This window comes from Glycine max, chromosome 3, assembly GCF_000004515.6.
Source record: "Glycine max cultivar Williams 82 chromosome 3, Glycine_max_v4.0, whole genome shotgun sequence".
Classification (NCBI taxonomy): domain Eukaryota; kingdom Viridiplantae; phylum Streptophyta; class Magnoliopsida; order Fabales; family Fabaceae; genus Glycine; species Glycine max.
Genome location: NC_016090.4, coordinates 41,707,216 through 41,723,957, shown reverse-complemented (window position 1 = coordinate 41,723,957; position 16,742 = coordinate 41,707,216). Strand labels below are relative to the sequence as shown.

Here is a 16,742-nt window from a genome sequence, read left to right as displayed (position 1 = left end):
TGTTATTTAAAATAAGTTAAAAGTAGCTTATGAACATATCAAAGCTATTTTTGAAACCTCTCCGAAGCACTTACACAAATACTTATTTCATAATATAAGTTTAATAAATTGAAGGAAAAAATACTTTTTAATAAAACCATATCAAATACTTAATGAATTCGAGGGTGGTGTTCTAACAATCAGAAAACAAACGATGTGAAGGTTGCTAGCTTATGGAGAAACCAAGCATCCTTTCACTCCTCCATCAACTCCATTCGCCACGCCATGCACATCCCCTAAGCTATCTTTTCTCTACACTATTGTAGGAATCACTATTCATGTGAGCAAATTTCTCCTACCTAGTTTAGTACTTATTTTAGGAGGTACAACATTAATGCTTCAAATAATTGAGATCGTGGAAACTGAGACTGACAAGTGGATCAACCGATCAAGTTCCTCTGCCACTCAGGTTTTTTTTTTGGTTAATTGTCACTCAGTTGATACGAAAGTGTGGACCTTCCTTATCCTTCCAATCACATGGGTGTGTTTTTGTTAGGCCCCTGGATACGAAAGTAAAATAATTTATATTTAAAATTTGATAATATAATTTTTTTAGTCAATGTATTTCTTTTAAAATTATTTCAACTCAAAATTAGTTTTAGATCCATAATCAATTCCTTAATATGAAAGTAAGTATTTGAATATTTATCTAAAATCATATTAATTATATTTCAACATAATTTTAAGTCATTAAACGTGATCACGCACGACAGCTAGAGAAATTGCACTTTGAAAGTGTTCGGCCGACGTGATGATAGGATGCAGCCTAATTTTTTTTAGAACCTAATTTTTTTTATTTGATACCTTGGATTTCAGATTTTTATCACTCATCTATGTAAACATATATGCATAACTGTGGATTGAATTATAAGCATTTTATTTGTATCATCCTTTGAAGTGTTCCATCAAACACTTTCAATCCTAAGTTTTAATTCTTACGTCTATTTTGACAGTTAAATAATAATTTTATTATTATTTAATTTGATTAGTGGGGATTACTTTTTTGGCGAACCAAAATAGTGTTAAATGCTTCACAAAATTTCCAAAATATTCCATGTATTTACACCATTTTAATACAAAAAAAAATATTAGAAAAATTTGTAAGAAAAAAATTATAGAGAAATATATCATTACTCTGAACAACAAAGACGTAAAATTTTATTGCGGAGACCCACATGGGTAGGTAAGATTAGGAAGTCTGGGGGCAGTTTCACCTGGCTTGTGAGAATGTTGAAACGTTATGGTTTTACTTTTTTTTTTTAACTGGAATTATTGGTTTTACCTTGAAACCAAGAAACAGTCATGTACAAGATTTTTAATTTACTTTAAATCCTGTGGTTGACTAGGTTTGCGGTTGTCATAATCTTGATTTGATGGTAACGCTAACAAGCCAAATATCTATAACAAGCCCTGACCATTACTGATATATTCTCTGTACAAAAAATACAAGCTAATAAACTTATTAAAACCTGCCAACAAGCCTCGACTCAGTAAACAACGGTTTTGAAAGTACTTTGCTTTCTTGAACAACAGTATGCCCAATGCGAACCTAAAAATGAAAAAAAAAAGGGGCAAAACGGGATCTAATACCTAGACTGATGAGATTTGTATCCCTAAAAATTACTTTGTAAAGAAATCAAGGGATTAAGAAATTGGGGAGAAGAGTATTAAGCTCTCGGATAACGTGAGCGCCCCTTCTTCTTTAAGAATTCAGGGATCTCAACAAAGCTACCATCAGTGAAAGAGGAAGATCGCCGGTTGATACCAACCGTATCTCCTTGTGTAAATTGGCTGGCCTGCATTTTGAACAAAAAGCAGAATCATGGGTATTGCATCAGAGAGAGGAGGAGGGACCCGGACTAGGGGCGGCTGATTGGCACACAAAGGAAAGAGGGGGTAGTAAGTCATACCTGTATAGGTCTCCCTTCACTTTCCTCTTGACGCTTGAATCCAGTTGCAATTAATGTGATGCTTACCTATATGAAACCAAGTTACATGACAAATTAAAAAAATTATAGGACACATGACTATGAAAAAACATGTAGAATAAAATTAACATAAAAGCATAAATCTTAAAAGAGGGAATCAATGTTTTAAGTTCAAAAGCAGATAGGAGAGAGCTTAACTTGAAATTTTATTTCATCCTCTGAAGTCTTAAATTAACAATAGGATGCTCAAAATTAACTTTCGGTAACATTGAAAGTTGTAAAAGAAAGGACAAATGTCTCTAGGAAGCTCATTCATAGTGGTTCACCACTACCAGTAGGTCTGTTTACATTAAAATAGACTAAAAAATGTAGCACATTTCATCTCTCAAGAGAGGAAAGTGTAGTTTTAAAAACTATGTTTGAATTATGGAATTTTAGGTATAGAAGGAGGAAGAGAGATAAAAAAGAATGAATACTAGTTGATATTAACTGAAATGTATTAGAATGTATTGATGTATTTGATATATTCATAAAACCTAGACTACTAACCCTAATATTTATAGTTTTATACTAATCATAATCCTAATTCCTAAATAATTAAGAAAACAAATTATGATAAGGAAAAAAAAGTGACTAATCCTAAGAGAGAATGAGAAAATAAGGAAACTAAGAAGAAAATTTAAGATAAGATAAAACATTTTTAGATATTTTCATATATTCTAACAAATTAAATGAGAGAACATTGTAATTTAAGCATATTTGAAGGAAAAAGAAGTGTAATTTATAAGGGGGGAAAACTATAAAAGTAAAATTGAAGAGGTTTGCATAGCCTAACTTACTTGACCACTGAGTGATGGATCTATTACTGCTCCAAATATTAAATTAGCAGTGGGGTCCACAAGGTCATATATAACTTCTGCTGCAGCATTTACCTGTAAATTATAGTATTAGAAGCCATAGCATAAAAAGGACCATATTAAATAGAATGAGTATGATGAATATAATAGATTACAGATAGTTAAATAGGTAGCTATTTAGAATCCAGAAATGAAGGCTAGTTTATTTTATTTCTTTGCTCACTGAATGGATTGCTTCAAAAACCAAGCTTACAAATAGCTTACCAGAAAAATATCAATACAGAATTATAGTAACCGGATTACTAGATGGAAGAGAAAGTTTTGTACAAATATTTTTATAAGCCTCAAATTTTTTACCCTTGCCTAAATATCATATCCATGAAAAACTGATACAATTCACAATCATCACAATCATGTAAGAAAGTGTTACAGATGAAACAAATATCTAGCAAAGTTAAAATTAGTAAAAGGGACAGAGGGATAGCTAGCTACCTCAAACAAGGTCAAATCACTTCCACCAGTTATGTTCCATACAATTCCGGTAGCCCTTTCTATACCAATATCTAGTAAAGGTGACTGGATAGCATTTAATGCAGCGTCTCTTGCCCTTGTTTTGCCTTCAATATAAAAAGAAGCCAGAAGATAAATTTCAAATTTTCAATAATATATGCAAACATGGGTCAGAATATGCTCATCAATTCTGACCCTCCTCTCTTCCCATAAAAACAGAGTATGCCAATCAGAGGATAATTAATTTATATTTTAATAATTAATCAGCTAACTGAAAGTGGAGTAAAGGGGTAAACTTTTATTGTTGAGGATCATTAAAGTATGTTCAACATCAATGTGTGTGCTTCTCCAGAATTTTAAAGTGTGGCATTTCTAATCTTCAAATTGCCTTTTTTTTTTTTTGCAATATAAAGGAATACTTTCAATTTGCAAGGCAATGCCAGCTAAGCCTCTAAAAAAACTTTGGTCGAATAATCATTCCCTTATAGTTATAGACATGTGCTTCTTATGGTAAGGTAATATTTACAATACTCTGCATATATAGCTCAAGTATCACAATACCCTACAGATATTATATTGTTTTCAGTAAGCAAACCAGAGGTTTAATAGCAATCCATTGCCATTAAATTTGAGTACTTGCTCTAGAACAAGAAGACTTTTAGGACCTACACTCTTTCTCAGTAAGCCATGTGAGACATGACTTCTTCTAGATTAAGTATCTCATATTTTTTAATATTTTTTATCCCTCTGAAATACTATTTTTTTAAAATTTAGTCATTCCTAAATTGAATATGAATTTTAAATTTTGACAAATCATACAAAATTAATATACAATGAGATTATGTGTATTGATTGTATGGTATATCAATGAGTTTTACGTTGGCCACCAAGGGCCTAACACAACCCTCTCCTCCTTTACACATATATTGACGAGTATTGATTCAAATAATTTATTTTCATAATCTCATTAATTTCAAAAGTCTTATCTCTTTAATTTATTCCTATCTATTAAAATAGAATTCTAATTATTGATAGTCAAGACATTTATTATACTTTTCTTTCTTACAATACCTGAATTCAACATTGTTTAACATTTAACAATAATTATATTTTTATCTCCTCATTTATATTTGTGCATATTCATATTTTAAAATTTACTTAATTTAGAAATAACTGTAGAATGTATGGAAAAGTTGCTAGTTATTTAGGTCAAATAGAAGATCAGAATCCAGAACCAGTAATGCATCTCCATCTGCAGTTCCCATACATACCAGTTGCAGTTCCTATCCCCATAAGTGAAGAACCTGCATTGGCCATTATAGCTCGAACATCTGCAAAGTCTACATTCACCAATCCTGGTATCTGAAATCAATTACAAAATAAATGAGCATAAATGATTCTACAGAGTACAGACAGACACCACCAATTTTAAACCATGGGAAACATATAATCAGGACATCTTATTAGTGGGATGGCAAGAGTATATTTTGCCCACATGCATCCATATTTGATAACAAAAAACTATATTGAATTCTAGCAAATAAACTAATGGTAAGGCATAACTTTGAACCAACATATCAAACAACTTAGTGAATCAGGTAGGGACTACTGAATTGTCAAAACATACTCAAGGTTTCCTTTTCATTCTTTCTTTCCTTTTTACTCCTTTAACAATCAAGATTTGATGGAGATAAAAAAAAAGAGCAAAGCAAAAGCAGGAAGGTATTGGTTAATGTTCAAAGATCTTCATGATTCCATACCGTAATAATATCAGATATACCACGAACACCTTGTCTAAGAATATCATCAGCCAGATTGAATGCTTCAGTTACAGGGGTAGATTGAGAAACTGCAGTCAGCAGTTTGTCATTTGGAATAACTATCAGTGTATCAACATTATCTCTTAATGCAGCAATTCCTTCTTGTGCTTGAACTGCCCTTCTTCGCCCTTCAAATGAAAAAGGGGTTGTGACAATACCAACAGTCAGTATACCCATTGACTTTGTGATACCTGCAATAACTGGAGCTCCTCCAGTGCCAGTTCCTCCACCCATTCCAGCCTGCACAAATGAGTTCTCATTTTTCAAGTTTAATGAAATATAGCAATAATGAAAAGTTCAGTACAACTGCAAGTGTGCCTAATCCCAATTTTGAAAAATTTACATAATTGAGGATTTCAAAGATCATGAATTGCTGGTTCCTCATTTCTAATAGGCATTAATTAATATTCAAAATTCAAAACAATAAATACTAGAATTTTATATATGTCCAAATAATTATCCTCCTTATATATATATATATATATATATTGGTATTACAATAGAGACACATGCACTAAAACAAAATTCATAATGCAATTAGCATAAGCTATAACTAAAGAAAAGGGGTCAGTTGAACATACTGTAACAAAGACCATATCAGCTCCATAAACTGCCTCCTGTATCGATTCCTTGCTTTCCTTGGCAGCATTCATGCCAATCTCAGGGTTACCACCAGCGCCAAGTCCTCGTGTAAGCTCCTGGCCGATTTGCAACCGGTTATGAGGAATGACTGGCGACATCCTCATGGCTTGAACATCGGTATTAACAATCCAGAACTCCACACCATTCATGGAGCTCTCTATCATGCGGTTGACCGCATTTGACCCGCCTCCACCCACACCAATGACTTTGATCTTAGCTTCATTGTAGTTACTCGGAGTTGTCGTGGCTTCCAAACTTTCGGCCACGTTTCCACCTGATACATCCTTTCTAGGTCTAGGGCTGTTCAATGCACTCCCTCCTTCTCCTCTGAGCATTGAAACCTCAGGGTGCAGATCCAGAAAAGGATCCTTGCGACTGATCGCAGAACACTTCACTTGAAATGAACCACACTTTCGATTGCTGCCAAACACGGTCTTGCTCTCTTGAATTCTCAGGAAGCATGATCTGTTACCTACGTGATTCTCTGAAATTGTTCTTCCTCCAACTACAGCCAGCACCCCCGGCGAATTTCTAACATTCGAAGGTGTATAACATGTCGCCATTTTCACGGTATCAAAATTCGTAGCTTCTCACAAATACGCGAAAAAATTAACAGAAACAAATTCAGTTCGTGAAAGTTGCAATTCGCTTGGAATTGTTTCTTCCTATACCTGTTCGTGGAAAATAAAAAATGAATAATTAAATAGTGGCCGAAATATTAGGGCAAGTGATAAATAATTAAGGAACTGTACTATGGTAGAGTGTAGGTGCATAACACAGTAAGTGAATCTAAAGGGAGAATCAGTAAATGATATAGTTAATTAAAAAACACAACAAATATTGAGAAAGTTAATGTGAAGATGAAAGCTGTAACATTATTACGGAGATGAGAGGAAGAGAGGACCTGAGAAAATTGAAGGGGTTTTGTTTTGTGAGCAAGTGAGAGTAGTAGCATTTGAGTGGTGAAAACGAACAGTGGAATTTGCTGTTGTTTTTGTTTTCTTACAAAAAGTGTTTGTGCTTCATTTTGAGGTGTCTTTTTTTGTTGATAATTCAAAAATGAAAAATGAAAATGGTCCGCAAGGGCAAGGAGGTTTTTGTTTCGGTGCGATGAGAATGAGTGTGCCAATGCCAACAACATATACAGACAGGACAGAAAGCTTTGGAATTGAAAACCCCTAGTCGGCCAGCTGATGAGGATTTTCATTTCTACATCCTCTCCCTATCTCTACTTTTTCTTCTTTTTTTTTTCTTTTTAAGTAATTAGAGCATTTATTTGTTAAAAATATCATTTGTACTGATATAATGTAATTTTTTAAACGATTTGATATTTGAAATTATTGACCATCGAAATATATTTAACTACCGCACATTATAGTTAATATTATATTAGAGAATATAAAAATTAGTTGAGTACTATGGTAGTTTAGCCTTCTATATAAGTTCTAGAAACTATACTTTGTAATTCAATTCTATTCACTTTATCAATTTATCATGCTATTAGTTGGGATTTATCGTCCACATATTCTTTGATTTTTTATAGCTTCCTTTTAAAGCACTTTTTTCTTCTTCATTGAAGTTTTTTTTTTCTTTTGGTTTTCTCCCATGGCTATTGCGATGGATGATGCCAATTATTTCTTTGTTCACCCTTCAGACAATCTTGGTTTGATGTTGGTTTCTCATATGTTATTCCGATGACAATTATAGTTCTTCAAGAAGACAATGAAGATAGCTCTTCTTGACCAGAACAAATTTGGTTTCATTGATGGTTCTATTGTTAAACCTGCTTTGGGTCATGCGAATCATATTGTTTGGCATCGCAATGACAACATTGTTGCTTCTTCTTGGCTTTTGAAGTCTCTTTCAAAAGAAATGCAAGTTAGTGTTCTACATTGCTATTTTGCAAAAGCAATTTGGGATTATCTCAAGGAGCGTTCTAGGCAGCAAAATGGACCTTTAATTTTCCAATTGAACGTGATTTAGTTTCTCTCTAACAAGGTAGTAGGTTTTATGAGTGTATATGTTTGGGAGTCTCTGTTAAAGTTAAAGTCTGCACATACTTGCACATGCACTAGAATCAAACCTTGGTGTGAGTATGCTCAACTTGAGTATGTTATGTATTTCTCGTTGGGTCTTAATGAAGCCTACTCTTGGATTCGGGGTCAGATCCTCTATATGGATCCTTTTCCTTACATTACCGAGATTTTTTCTATGGTTGTTCAAGAAGAAAAACATAAGGAAATTGGTACTACTTTTGCTACTCCTCATGCTTTTGTTGTGAAGCAAGGTTCTGATTCGAAGAACAAACCCAATTAGAAAGATCGTCCCATTTGGGCACATTGTGTCATTCAAGGTCACACCAAGGCTTAATGCTACAAGATGAATGGTTATCCACCCAATCACAAGATGAACAAGTCATTTTCTATAGCAATAAATCACTCTAATTCTGGCTCAATGAATCAAGTTTCTATGGGTTATGTGAATTAAGACTGACAACCATAGTTTCAACTTACTACACAACAATACCAGCAGCTAATCCATCTTTTGTAAGGTCTATCCTCAGGTGCCAAACAAAATGAAAATGATTCCAATGGTATGATATTGTATGCTACTTCTTCCTTTAATCTCTTTAAAGATGTTTGGCTTATAGATTCAGGTGTTGGCACTCATGTAGCTTGCTTCTTAAAAAATTTGGAGTCTTATCAAACAATTCCCAATAAGACAATCACATTGCCAAATCGCACTATTGTGCCCGTTGTTGTAGTTGGTATTGTTCGCATTTCACCTACATTGTTACTTCACAATGTATTATTGGCTGTAGATGGCTCTACAAGCTCAAATATAAACCTAATGGAACAATGGACAAATACAAAGCTCGATTAGCAGCTAAAGGCTACACACAACAAGTTGATGTAGGTTTTTCAGACACTTTTTCATCTGTTGCCAAGCTTACCTCAATGAGAGTGCTTCTAGTAGTAGCAACAACTAGGAATTGGTGTTTACAACAATTGGATTTTAACAATGTTTTCCTCAATGAGATTTGTTTGAGGAAGTTTATATGGACTTGCCTCAAGGATACAAAACCACTACTCTTGGTCTTGTATGCAAACTCAATAAGTCCTTGTATGGCCTTAGGCAAGCCTACAGGCAATGGTTTTGCAAGTTTTCTTCTACCCCTATTACAACAGGGTTTCATTCAATCCAAAAATAATTATTCTCTTTTCACTTGTGGCTTTGAATCCTTATTAGTAGTGCTCCTTGTATATGTTGATAACATTATACTTGCTGGTCCAAGTTCTTCATGTGCTGTTGAGGTCCAAACCAAGTTACAATCCATGTTCAAGTTAAAGGTTTTGGGCTATTTGAAATATTTCTTAGGCCTTGAATTGTCAAATCTAGTAAAGGAATTTCACCTTCTCAAAGAAAGTACACACTATCATTGCTAGATGATACGAGATATCTTGGTAGTAAGTTGATAACTGCTAATTATGAGTATATTTTGAGGTTAAATTATGTAAAAATTTGTAATTTTTCTCTTCTAATTTTTTCTTTTTGAGCAAATAATTATTAAATTAACATCATTTAAGTTTTTGTACATAGAATATTAAAAGTGGTGGAAATAAAACCTAGAAATGTATGAATAATTAAGGAAAGCAAGCTAATTAAGGAAAACAAGCTAATTGAGAAAATAATGGCTAATTAAGAAAAAAAAGCTAATTAAGGAAAGAATTATTAATTAAGGAAATTAGACTAATTCAAAAGTTCACTAATTTGCACCTATAAAAGAAGAGAGAAGAAGGGGAAGACACACAGGAATACAATTTTTTATAGAAGGCAAAGGCTAAAAGAAGGAAAAACAAACAATCATAGTCATTCTTACTCAATTCCCTTTCTTATCTTTTCCCCATTTACTAAATATTCTCCTCTTACAATTTTAAAGTCTCCATGATAATGAGAGCCTAAACTCCCTTTGTTGGGAACTTGACAGCCAACTATCCTTGATGTAATCTCTCTTCTTATTTATACATGAGTATTACTTTTGCATTATCCTTTCTTGTATTTAATATTATTGTTTGTGGTTTAATCACCCATTTGCATGGTAAGTTTTAGGATAGTGTTGGGAAACATTATTTTCTAATAGAACTGAGAAAATGTATCTAAATAAAGTCATCACTATGGATATGTTGGTATTTGTTTAGCCTGTTATACATCTTTATTCTTAATGTAATTTACTATTTTAGTTTTGTAAAGGGATTTGGGAGAGAAAATTGATAAATTAAGTTCTTTCGTGCGGGAGACCAAAGTTAAAGTATACTAGTAGATGCATGTGTGAATTTAAATAATCATAAATAGAGAGAAATAATTAACATTGCATCAAGGAGTAGTTCTGGTAGGCTAAGTTTCCAATATTCTCATCTTCTGAATTTCCTTCTACAATATTATTGGATTTTCTTATCTTTTCTGTCTTTAATTAATTAATTTAAATTAATGTTTAATTATTTTCTTGTTTGATTTAATTTTCAACAATTTAATTTATCGTTTTCTACTACCCTTTCCAAATTTTTTTTCTTAATTAAATATTTATCTACCTAAGTACAAAATAAAGTCTCTATGGATACGATACTCGGACTTTCATTTTAACTTTACTACTTGGGACGAATTTGTGCACTTGTCAGTCCATCAACATAAGCCAACACAACTACTTATGAACCCAAATCTAAAATTGACCTTGACTAATGGTGATCCAATCCTTGTTCCTTCTCTGCATAGGAGGCTGATTGGTAGGCTCATGTACTTGACCATTTCGTGGGCCTGACATTACTTTTGCAGTGCACAAGCTAAGTCAATACATGACAACCCCTTTGACAACTCACTTGGCTGTTGTTTCCCACTTGCTTCAATACCTCAAATCTGCTCCATGACAAGGCTTTATCTTTTCTGCTCATAATTCCTTACACTTGCCAGCTTGATGTAGGGGCAGTTGTTTAGACACTCGCAAGTGTATAACTGGATTTTGTGTATTTCTTGGTGATGCACTGATTTCATTGAAGTCTGTGAAGTAAGGTACTGTCTCAAAGTCCTCTGCTGAATCTGAATATCAAGCATTATCATCAATGGCCAGTGAAGTTGTATGGCTTAAGCATTTGCTAGGACATTTTGAAGTTAATATTGGATCGACCATGTTGTATTGTGATAAAAAACAGCAATCCATGTGGCTTCCAACCCTTCCCATCATGAGAGATCAAAACACATTGACATAGATTGCCACTTTATTTGAGAAATTGTTCAGTCAAACATCTTCAAGTTAATTTATATCAAGACTCAACATCAAATAACTGACATATTCACCAAGCCTCTTCTTGCTTCCTCTTTCACCAATTTCATTTGAAAGTTGGAAATCATAGACATTTATTCTCCAACTGGAGGGGGATATTAGAGACTATAAAAGTTAGTTGAGTATTATGTTATGTTAGTTAAAATAGATAGCTTTGATGAGAAGTTAGTTAGTTAGTTTGACTTCGTATATAAGCATCACAAATCATACTTTATAATTCAATTCCATCAATTCTATTCACTTTATCATGTTGTTATTAGAATCTCTCTTCGGCATCCAATTTGTATGGAGAGTTGAAAATCAATTATTTCATAAACTTTTATTCTTGGTTAGGGTTTATGAGATTAAAGTTGCTTACAAATTAGTTTGGAAACAAAGGTGTTCTTCATCCCATTCCATCAACCGCTTGTTCGAAAGGAGACAAATTTGAGTTCAATAAATTAGGTTTAGTGTATTTTTCACGATGGATTTAAGTTATATTTTGAGTTGTGTTAATTTGATCTAATGTCATAAATTTCTTCACTCCTTTTATCTTGTAGTATTTGTCGTCCTATTTTTTTATACTTATTTAAAATAATAAAATAATAAAAGAAAATAATAATTTTGTAAAATTAATTTTATTAATTATTAATGTATTTATAATTTTTGTTACTTACTATTAATATTATATGGGATATAAATGAAAAATAATAATTAATGTTACATTAAAAATTTAAGATGATAAATATTTTAGGATTTATTTTTTCTTAGGGAATAATGAGTATATTTTCTAAACAATTATGATTTTAACTAATAGTATGTTGTCAAATTTTTAATGAAAATTGATGATGCAATACATTAGTGATAACTTGATAGTTGATATTGACATTCATACTCTAAATTTACATTTATATTTTTTATTAGGTATTAGTCTTAATAATATTTGATATTTTAGTTAGAATATTTTTTTATCAAAAAAATTTGAATAATATCATATTCAATCATTTGAAATTGAAGTAGACATTTGGTATGAATGCTTTTGTAAAAACCCTTTTGTGAAGGATAAAAAATTTTATTTCCGGAAATAGACACGCCACACGTATGCAATGGATCGGGACATGATAACTTCACCCGCCGTGGTCTAACAGAGCGTTATGATTAGGCCACAGAAGCACCTAACATAGGTTTCTTGGGGAACGTTCTACGAGCAGCATAGCCACAACGTGGCGGCCACGCGCCATACCTGAAAAGGAGGAAATGCTGTAATATCCCAAAACAACGGGACAGAGATAGTTTATCTTCGATGGCTTCCAAGGCGATGAGCGTGGCAGCGGAGAAGATAGCGACGGCGGCGCGACGCCAAGCCGTGTCGCTAACGGACGCCGCCGCCTCGCGAATACGGCAGCTGCTACAGCAGCGTCAGAGGCCCTTCTTGAAGCTGGGAGTCAAGGCTCGCGGCTGCAACGGCTTATCCTACACCCTCAATTACGCAGGTCTCTCACTCTTTCCAATCTTCAATTCTCATAATAACGTATCTTGGAACAGATCCTCTCAAATAACATAGCTGAACTGATTATGAAATACTGTATTCGTTTTTGGAATCCCTGCGTTATAATCATAGGAGAACAGGTTGATCCTAAATGATTTAGCTTCGACTCGTTGGATTACTCTTCTTATTTATAGGGCTGAATCCATTCGGTTAATGAATTTGCAAAAGGAGTATTCATTGTTCCATGTACATGATCTTTTAATTTTCGGGGAATCCTGCATCGCTGCTTGTGATTGACCGATTTTTCTCGATTTTTATGACATGCTCCTATGACGAATGTCTGAGATCGATTGTTATCGCAATCTGAAACTAGATGAACAGTTGATTTGGAGTTTGTTTTTCATATTTCATTGGATGTTTATGTCTTTGGTTTTATATACATACAATAGCCTGAAAAATGAAAATACTCGATTCATTTTTCTTTTTGGCTGAAATAAGAACTATGGATGATTGAAATGAGGAAGTAAAATTTGGAGTCACATTTGAGATGATGAAATGAGTCATACCTTGCTATTAATGAAAGTGATGACTACAGTCTACGGGAAAACCTTTAATCCTCTATGTGAAGTCTGCCACCTATATTATTCTGCCCCATGGAGCTCTATTAAAACATTTTCTACTCTTGTTTTATTTTACTTCCAATTTCCAAAACATTGTTGTTAACTTGTGTCTTGTGAAACTCGCATTCCATTGTCTTACTCTTAAGGTAGCTATGGCAATATCATTAGTCAAAAGCATGCATTGAGGTATGTCAAATACTGAGGTAAATAGGAACACTTCAAAATTGTCCTTTGGTGCTAACCTATTCTCTTATAAAAATTTCATGTCCCAAATATGAGTAATATTGATTAAAGTTTAATCCTGTTGGGAATTTACTATCTTTGTGTACTGATTATTCCTTTCAATTGCGGTGAGCTGGAGATGGATGCATGATTTCATTATGAGTTATGACTTTTTCATCTTAGATTACTGTTGCTTTGACAGATGAAAAAGGGAAGTTTGATGAGTTGGTTGAGGATAAGGGTGTTAAGATATTGATTGATCCAAAGGCCCTTATGCATGTCATTGGAACTAAAATGGATTTTGTAGATGACAAACTAAGGTAAATGTTTTCTTTAACACCTTTTCTTCATGTTCAACTTATATTTTTCTTTTTCTATTTTTGTTTATTGTATTGTGTTTTGGGAATGGGATGATAAATCTCTCTATATTGGTTTGGACTTGGGACGCAGATATCTTAAGATTATTGTTTAAATCTGTTACATCTACACCAAAATTAGTTGTCTTCCCTCATAAATCTTTATAACTTACTCCTATCCTGTTGGTTGCTTTTTGGATGGAGAGATTCATCCTCTCAGGAATTATACAGTTTCCATTTGAGTAGTCTCAAATTGGAAAATATTTATATTTTTTAAAAGACATCAGATTTTGAGGTTAACTTAGAATACTAAACACAATTATTATAATCATTAGTGAATTTGTCTTTCCTCTTAATACTGCCACTGGTATCAATATGATACTGTATGTTTTGCTACCTCTCTCACCCTTCCACACTGGTATTTCCTCACCCACCCAATAAATATGCTTATGCTTGGCTTTATTAAATATCTAAAAATCCATGCATGTTACTTTGTGAACTGAATCTGTTGTGCCAATATTCTGGCTGTAATACCAAGAATATTTTAATAAGTGTCATTCAAAGTTGATATTAAGGATTTGTGTCTATTCTGGCTGTTAAAATTGGACTCATTATGACAACTTAATAGCACATGAACGGAACTAGACCAAAAGTTTGAGCTTGTTATTTGGTTTCTTCTAATTGAATACTTTCAGATGTATTGTGTTCTAATTATCTATTTTAGAAGAACATGGAACTATAAACTGTGTCCAAGTAGGTAAATTTGAAATCTTATTTTTTAGTTCTGATACTTGTGGTTTGCGTAATAATGTTTCAATAATCAAAATAATCATACCTCCAAAAACATATAGAATCATTTTTGTGGGAATTTAGTTTATACAATATATTCGTCTTAGTAATAAGATGATGTGACACTGATGCTTAGGTAATTAACTATATTTTGTTATTCTTTACGAGAACCACGTAATTATTCTAGAAACAGAATATTAAAATTTAAAACTAGTAGTGTGTGTGTGCTATAACAGAATATAATGCTTTCTAATTTGCTATTGCTTCTTTTCTTTACACAATCATGCTGGCCTGAGATTAAATATAACAAATAAGAATGAGGAGATTGGAAGTGCTTATTCCTCATTAGGGGAAAGTGCAAAAGGAAGAGTTTGTTGCAATGGAGTGGAATGGCTGAACCTGAAACAACATGGATAGCCGTCACATGTTTAGTGGAGAAGGGAATCTAATAGGACCTGGCCAACCATTATGAAGGTGTATGAGAGACGAAAGATCGAAGTTGTAGGGAATCAACCCCTTGGGGATTAAATTAGATCTAATGAATTGTATTCCTAACTAATTACCCAAAACAGCATTAGTTATTTAGTTTGGACTGAGGAGGGAAGAGCAAATAATTGATAAACAAACTTTTTTTTAGTAGCTTCTCGGCAGCAAAAAACGTTAGTTTTTAGCCTGTAGCTTTTTGTATTTTCTTCCTTTCTTATCCTTAAAATATTTATCAAATTTTCTGCTTACCCTTTTTAGATAAATCATGATTTTATTGTTTTCAGTCATTTTACACTTTTTAGCTATTTTAATAGCTAGTTTTAACAAACACTTATAATTTAATAAACTAATTTTTCAGCTTCTAACTTCTAACTTTTAGCTTCCAGTTAACTTTTCAGTTAGTTTTACTAAACATAGCCTAATTAGTCGTTGTAATTCTAGCATCACTTCTTCACATTGGAGAGTGTTAGAACTGAAAATTTTTATGAAGGTTTCTTTTCTTATCTTCTTGTGTATTGATTCTAATTCTATCAGAATTGTGGCACTGTACCTGTATGGGGAGAAAGGGGGTGGAGATAAGAACGGGAAAGGAAGTGAGGTTGATAGGCAAAAAATTAAGTATGGCAGTGAGGTTTGAAAGGGGTGGGATATTCCCTCTTTATTTTCTTTATTTTCATGCATTTTCTTTGTGGTTCCATTCTCACAGAGGGATACCTCTGCTTGTAATCCTTTCTATGAACTTTTTTTGGTAAAGAATTGAATCTAGACATTATAATTTATAAATACTGAATATACATAGAATTGAAACACAAATGCCTATAAATATATGAAGCTTTAGAACATATTACTTTGATAAAATTCTCTTCATCAGAATGTTACCATCTTTTTAGCTTCAATTTAGGAACTGTATATTTGGGCATTGATCTACTTGTGACAAAAACTATTTTACTCCCTCCTTTGCCCTGACTCTGCATTAATTTGTGCTTTTGGAGTACTCGATTATTTTCTTTTCCAAATCCCGAATATCTTTCCAGTATGAGTATATGCATTATTAAAGGAAGCTTTCGATGGAATGTGAAGTGAATTTGTGTTACATGTTATGCCTAGCTCCGGGGATGATTAGTGATTTTCCTTTCTCAAATGTATGTAGACAAAATGTCTGCATCACTTAAAGGAGATATTGATGAAATGGCATGAAAATTACTTTACAGTTATTTGTTGTGCTGGTTTCTGTTGGTTAGTTGGTTCAACCGTTTACTTTCGTTCTTTTCCTAATGTGAACTACTTCTTTGTTTTCAGTGCTCTTATTTTAACTTCTACTCTTTTTGCTTCTCCTGTCAGATCGGAATTTATTTTCGTCAATCCAAATTCTAAAGGTCAGTGTGGTTGTGGTGAATCTTTCATGACAACAGGCAGTAGTGGATCTTCTAAGCCATGAAATAGTTAAAATTGCTATTCAACTTGCTGTGGATCCTCACGTAATGAAGTCGTCCTTTCACGATTTAATTGATAGATAGACATACAAGTACAACTAATGGATTTCTATTATTCTGCCTGCGAGAACAAGGGAAATGAGAGCTTTGGTGCTCAGAACAAAAGGATACTGAGGACTGACATGGTCTCAATATACAGAGTTCTCTGAAGCTGATGGTAATAAGGCTTATTTCAAC

General features: G+C 33.1%; 2 protein-coding genes across 2 annotated transcripts; one reads left to right on the top strand and one right to left on the bottom strand.

The window, feature by feature from the left end:
• Window positions 1–1,436: 1,436 nt before the first annotated feature.
• On the bottom strand, window positions 1,437–6,996 carry LOC100778286 (cell division protein FtsZ homolog 2-1, chloroplastic). The gene is made up of 8 exons (XM_003521414.5): window positions 6,701–6,996; window positions 5,736–6,467; window positions 5,095–5,394; window positions 4,606–4,696; window positions 3,317–3,441; window positions 2,807–2,899; window positions 1,950–2,015; window positions 1,437–1,835 (listed from the first exon to the last, which is right to left on the bottom strand). The coding sequence occupies exons 2-8, from the start codon at window positions 6,357–6,359 to the stop codon at window positions 1,707–1,709; spliced, it is 1,428 nt and encodes a 475-aa protein (XP_003521462.1). The 5' UTR covers window positions 6,360–6,467; window positions 6,701–6,996; the 3' UTR covers window positions 1,437–1,706.
• A 5,391-nt stretch (window positions 6,997–12,387) lies between these two features.
• On the top strand, window positions 12,388–16,726 carry LOC100777750 (iron-sulfur assembly protein IscA-like 1, mitochondrial-like). The gene is given in 3 exon segments (NM_001255036.2): window positions 12,388–12,603; window positions 13,644–13,761; window positions 16,414–16,726. Coding segments are annotated over 3 exon segments (405 nt in total). The 5' UTR covers window positions 12,388–12,413; the 3' UTR covers window positions 16,511–16,726.
• Window positions 16,727–16,742: the final 16 nt, after the last annotated feature.

What these genes read in the sequence shown, in the direction of transcription:
- LOC100778286 (XM_003521414.5), bottom strand. Translation starts at nt 6,359, where the DNA reads ATGGCGACATGTTATACACCTTCGAATGTTAGAAATTCGCCGGGGGTG. An exon ending in CTGATATGGTCTTTGTTACA is followed by an intron (nt 5,395 to 5,735) that starts GTATGTTCAACT and finishes TCATTTGTGCAG; the next exon opens with GCTGGAATGGGTGGAGGAAC. An exon ending in GTATATCTGATATTATTACG is followed by an intron (nt 4,697 to 5,094) that starts GTATGGAATCAT and finishes AATTGATTTCAG; the next exon opens with ATACCAGGATTGGTGAATGT.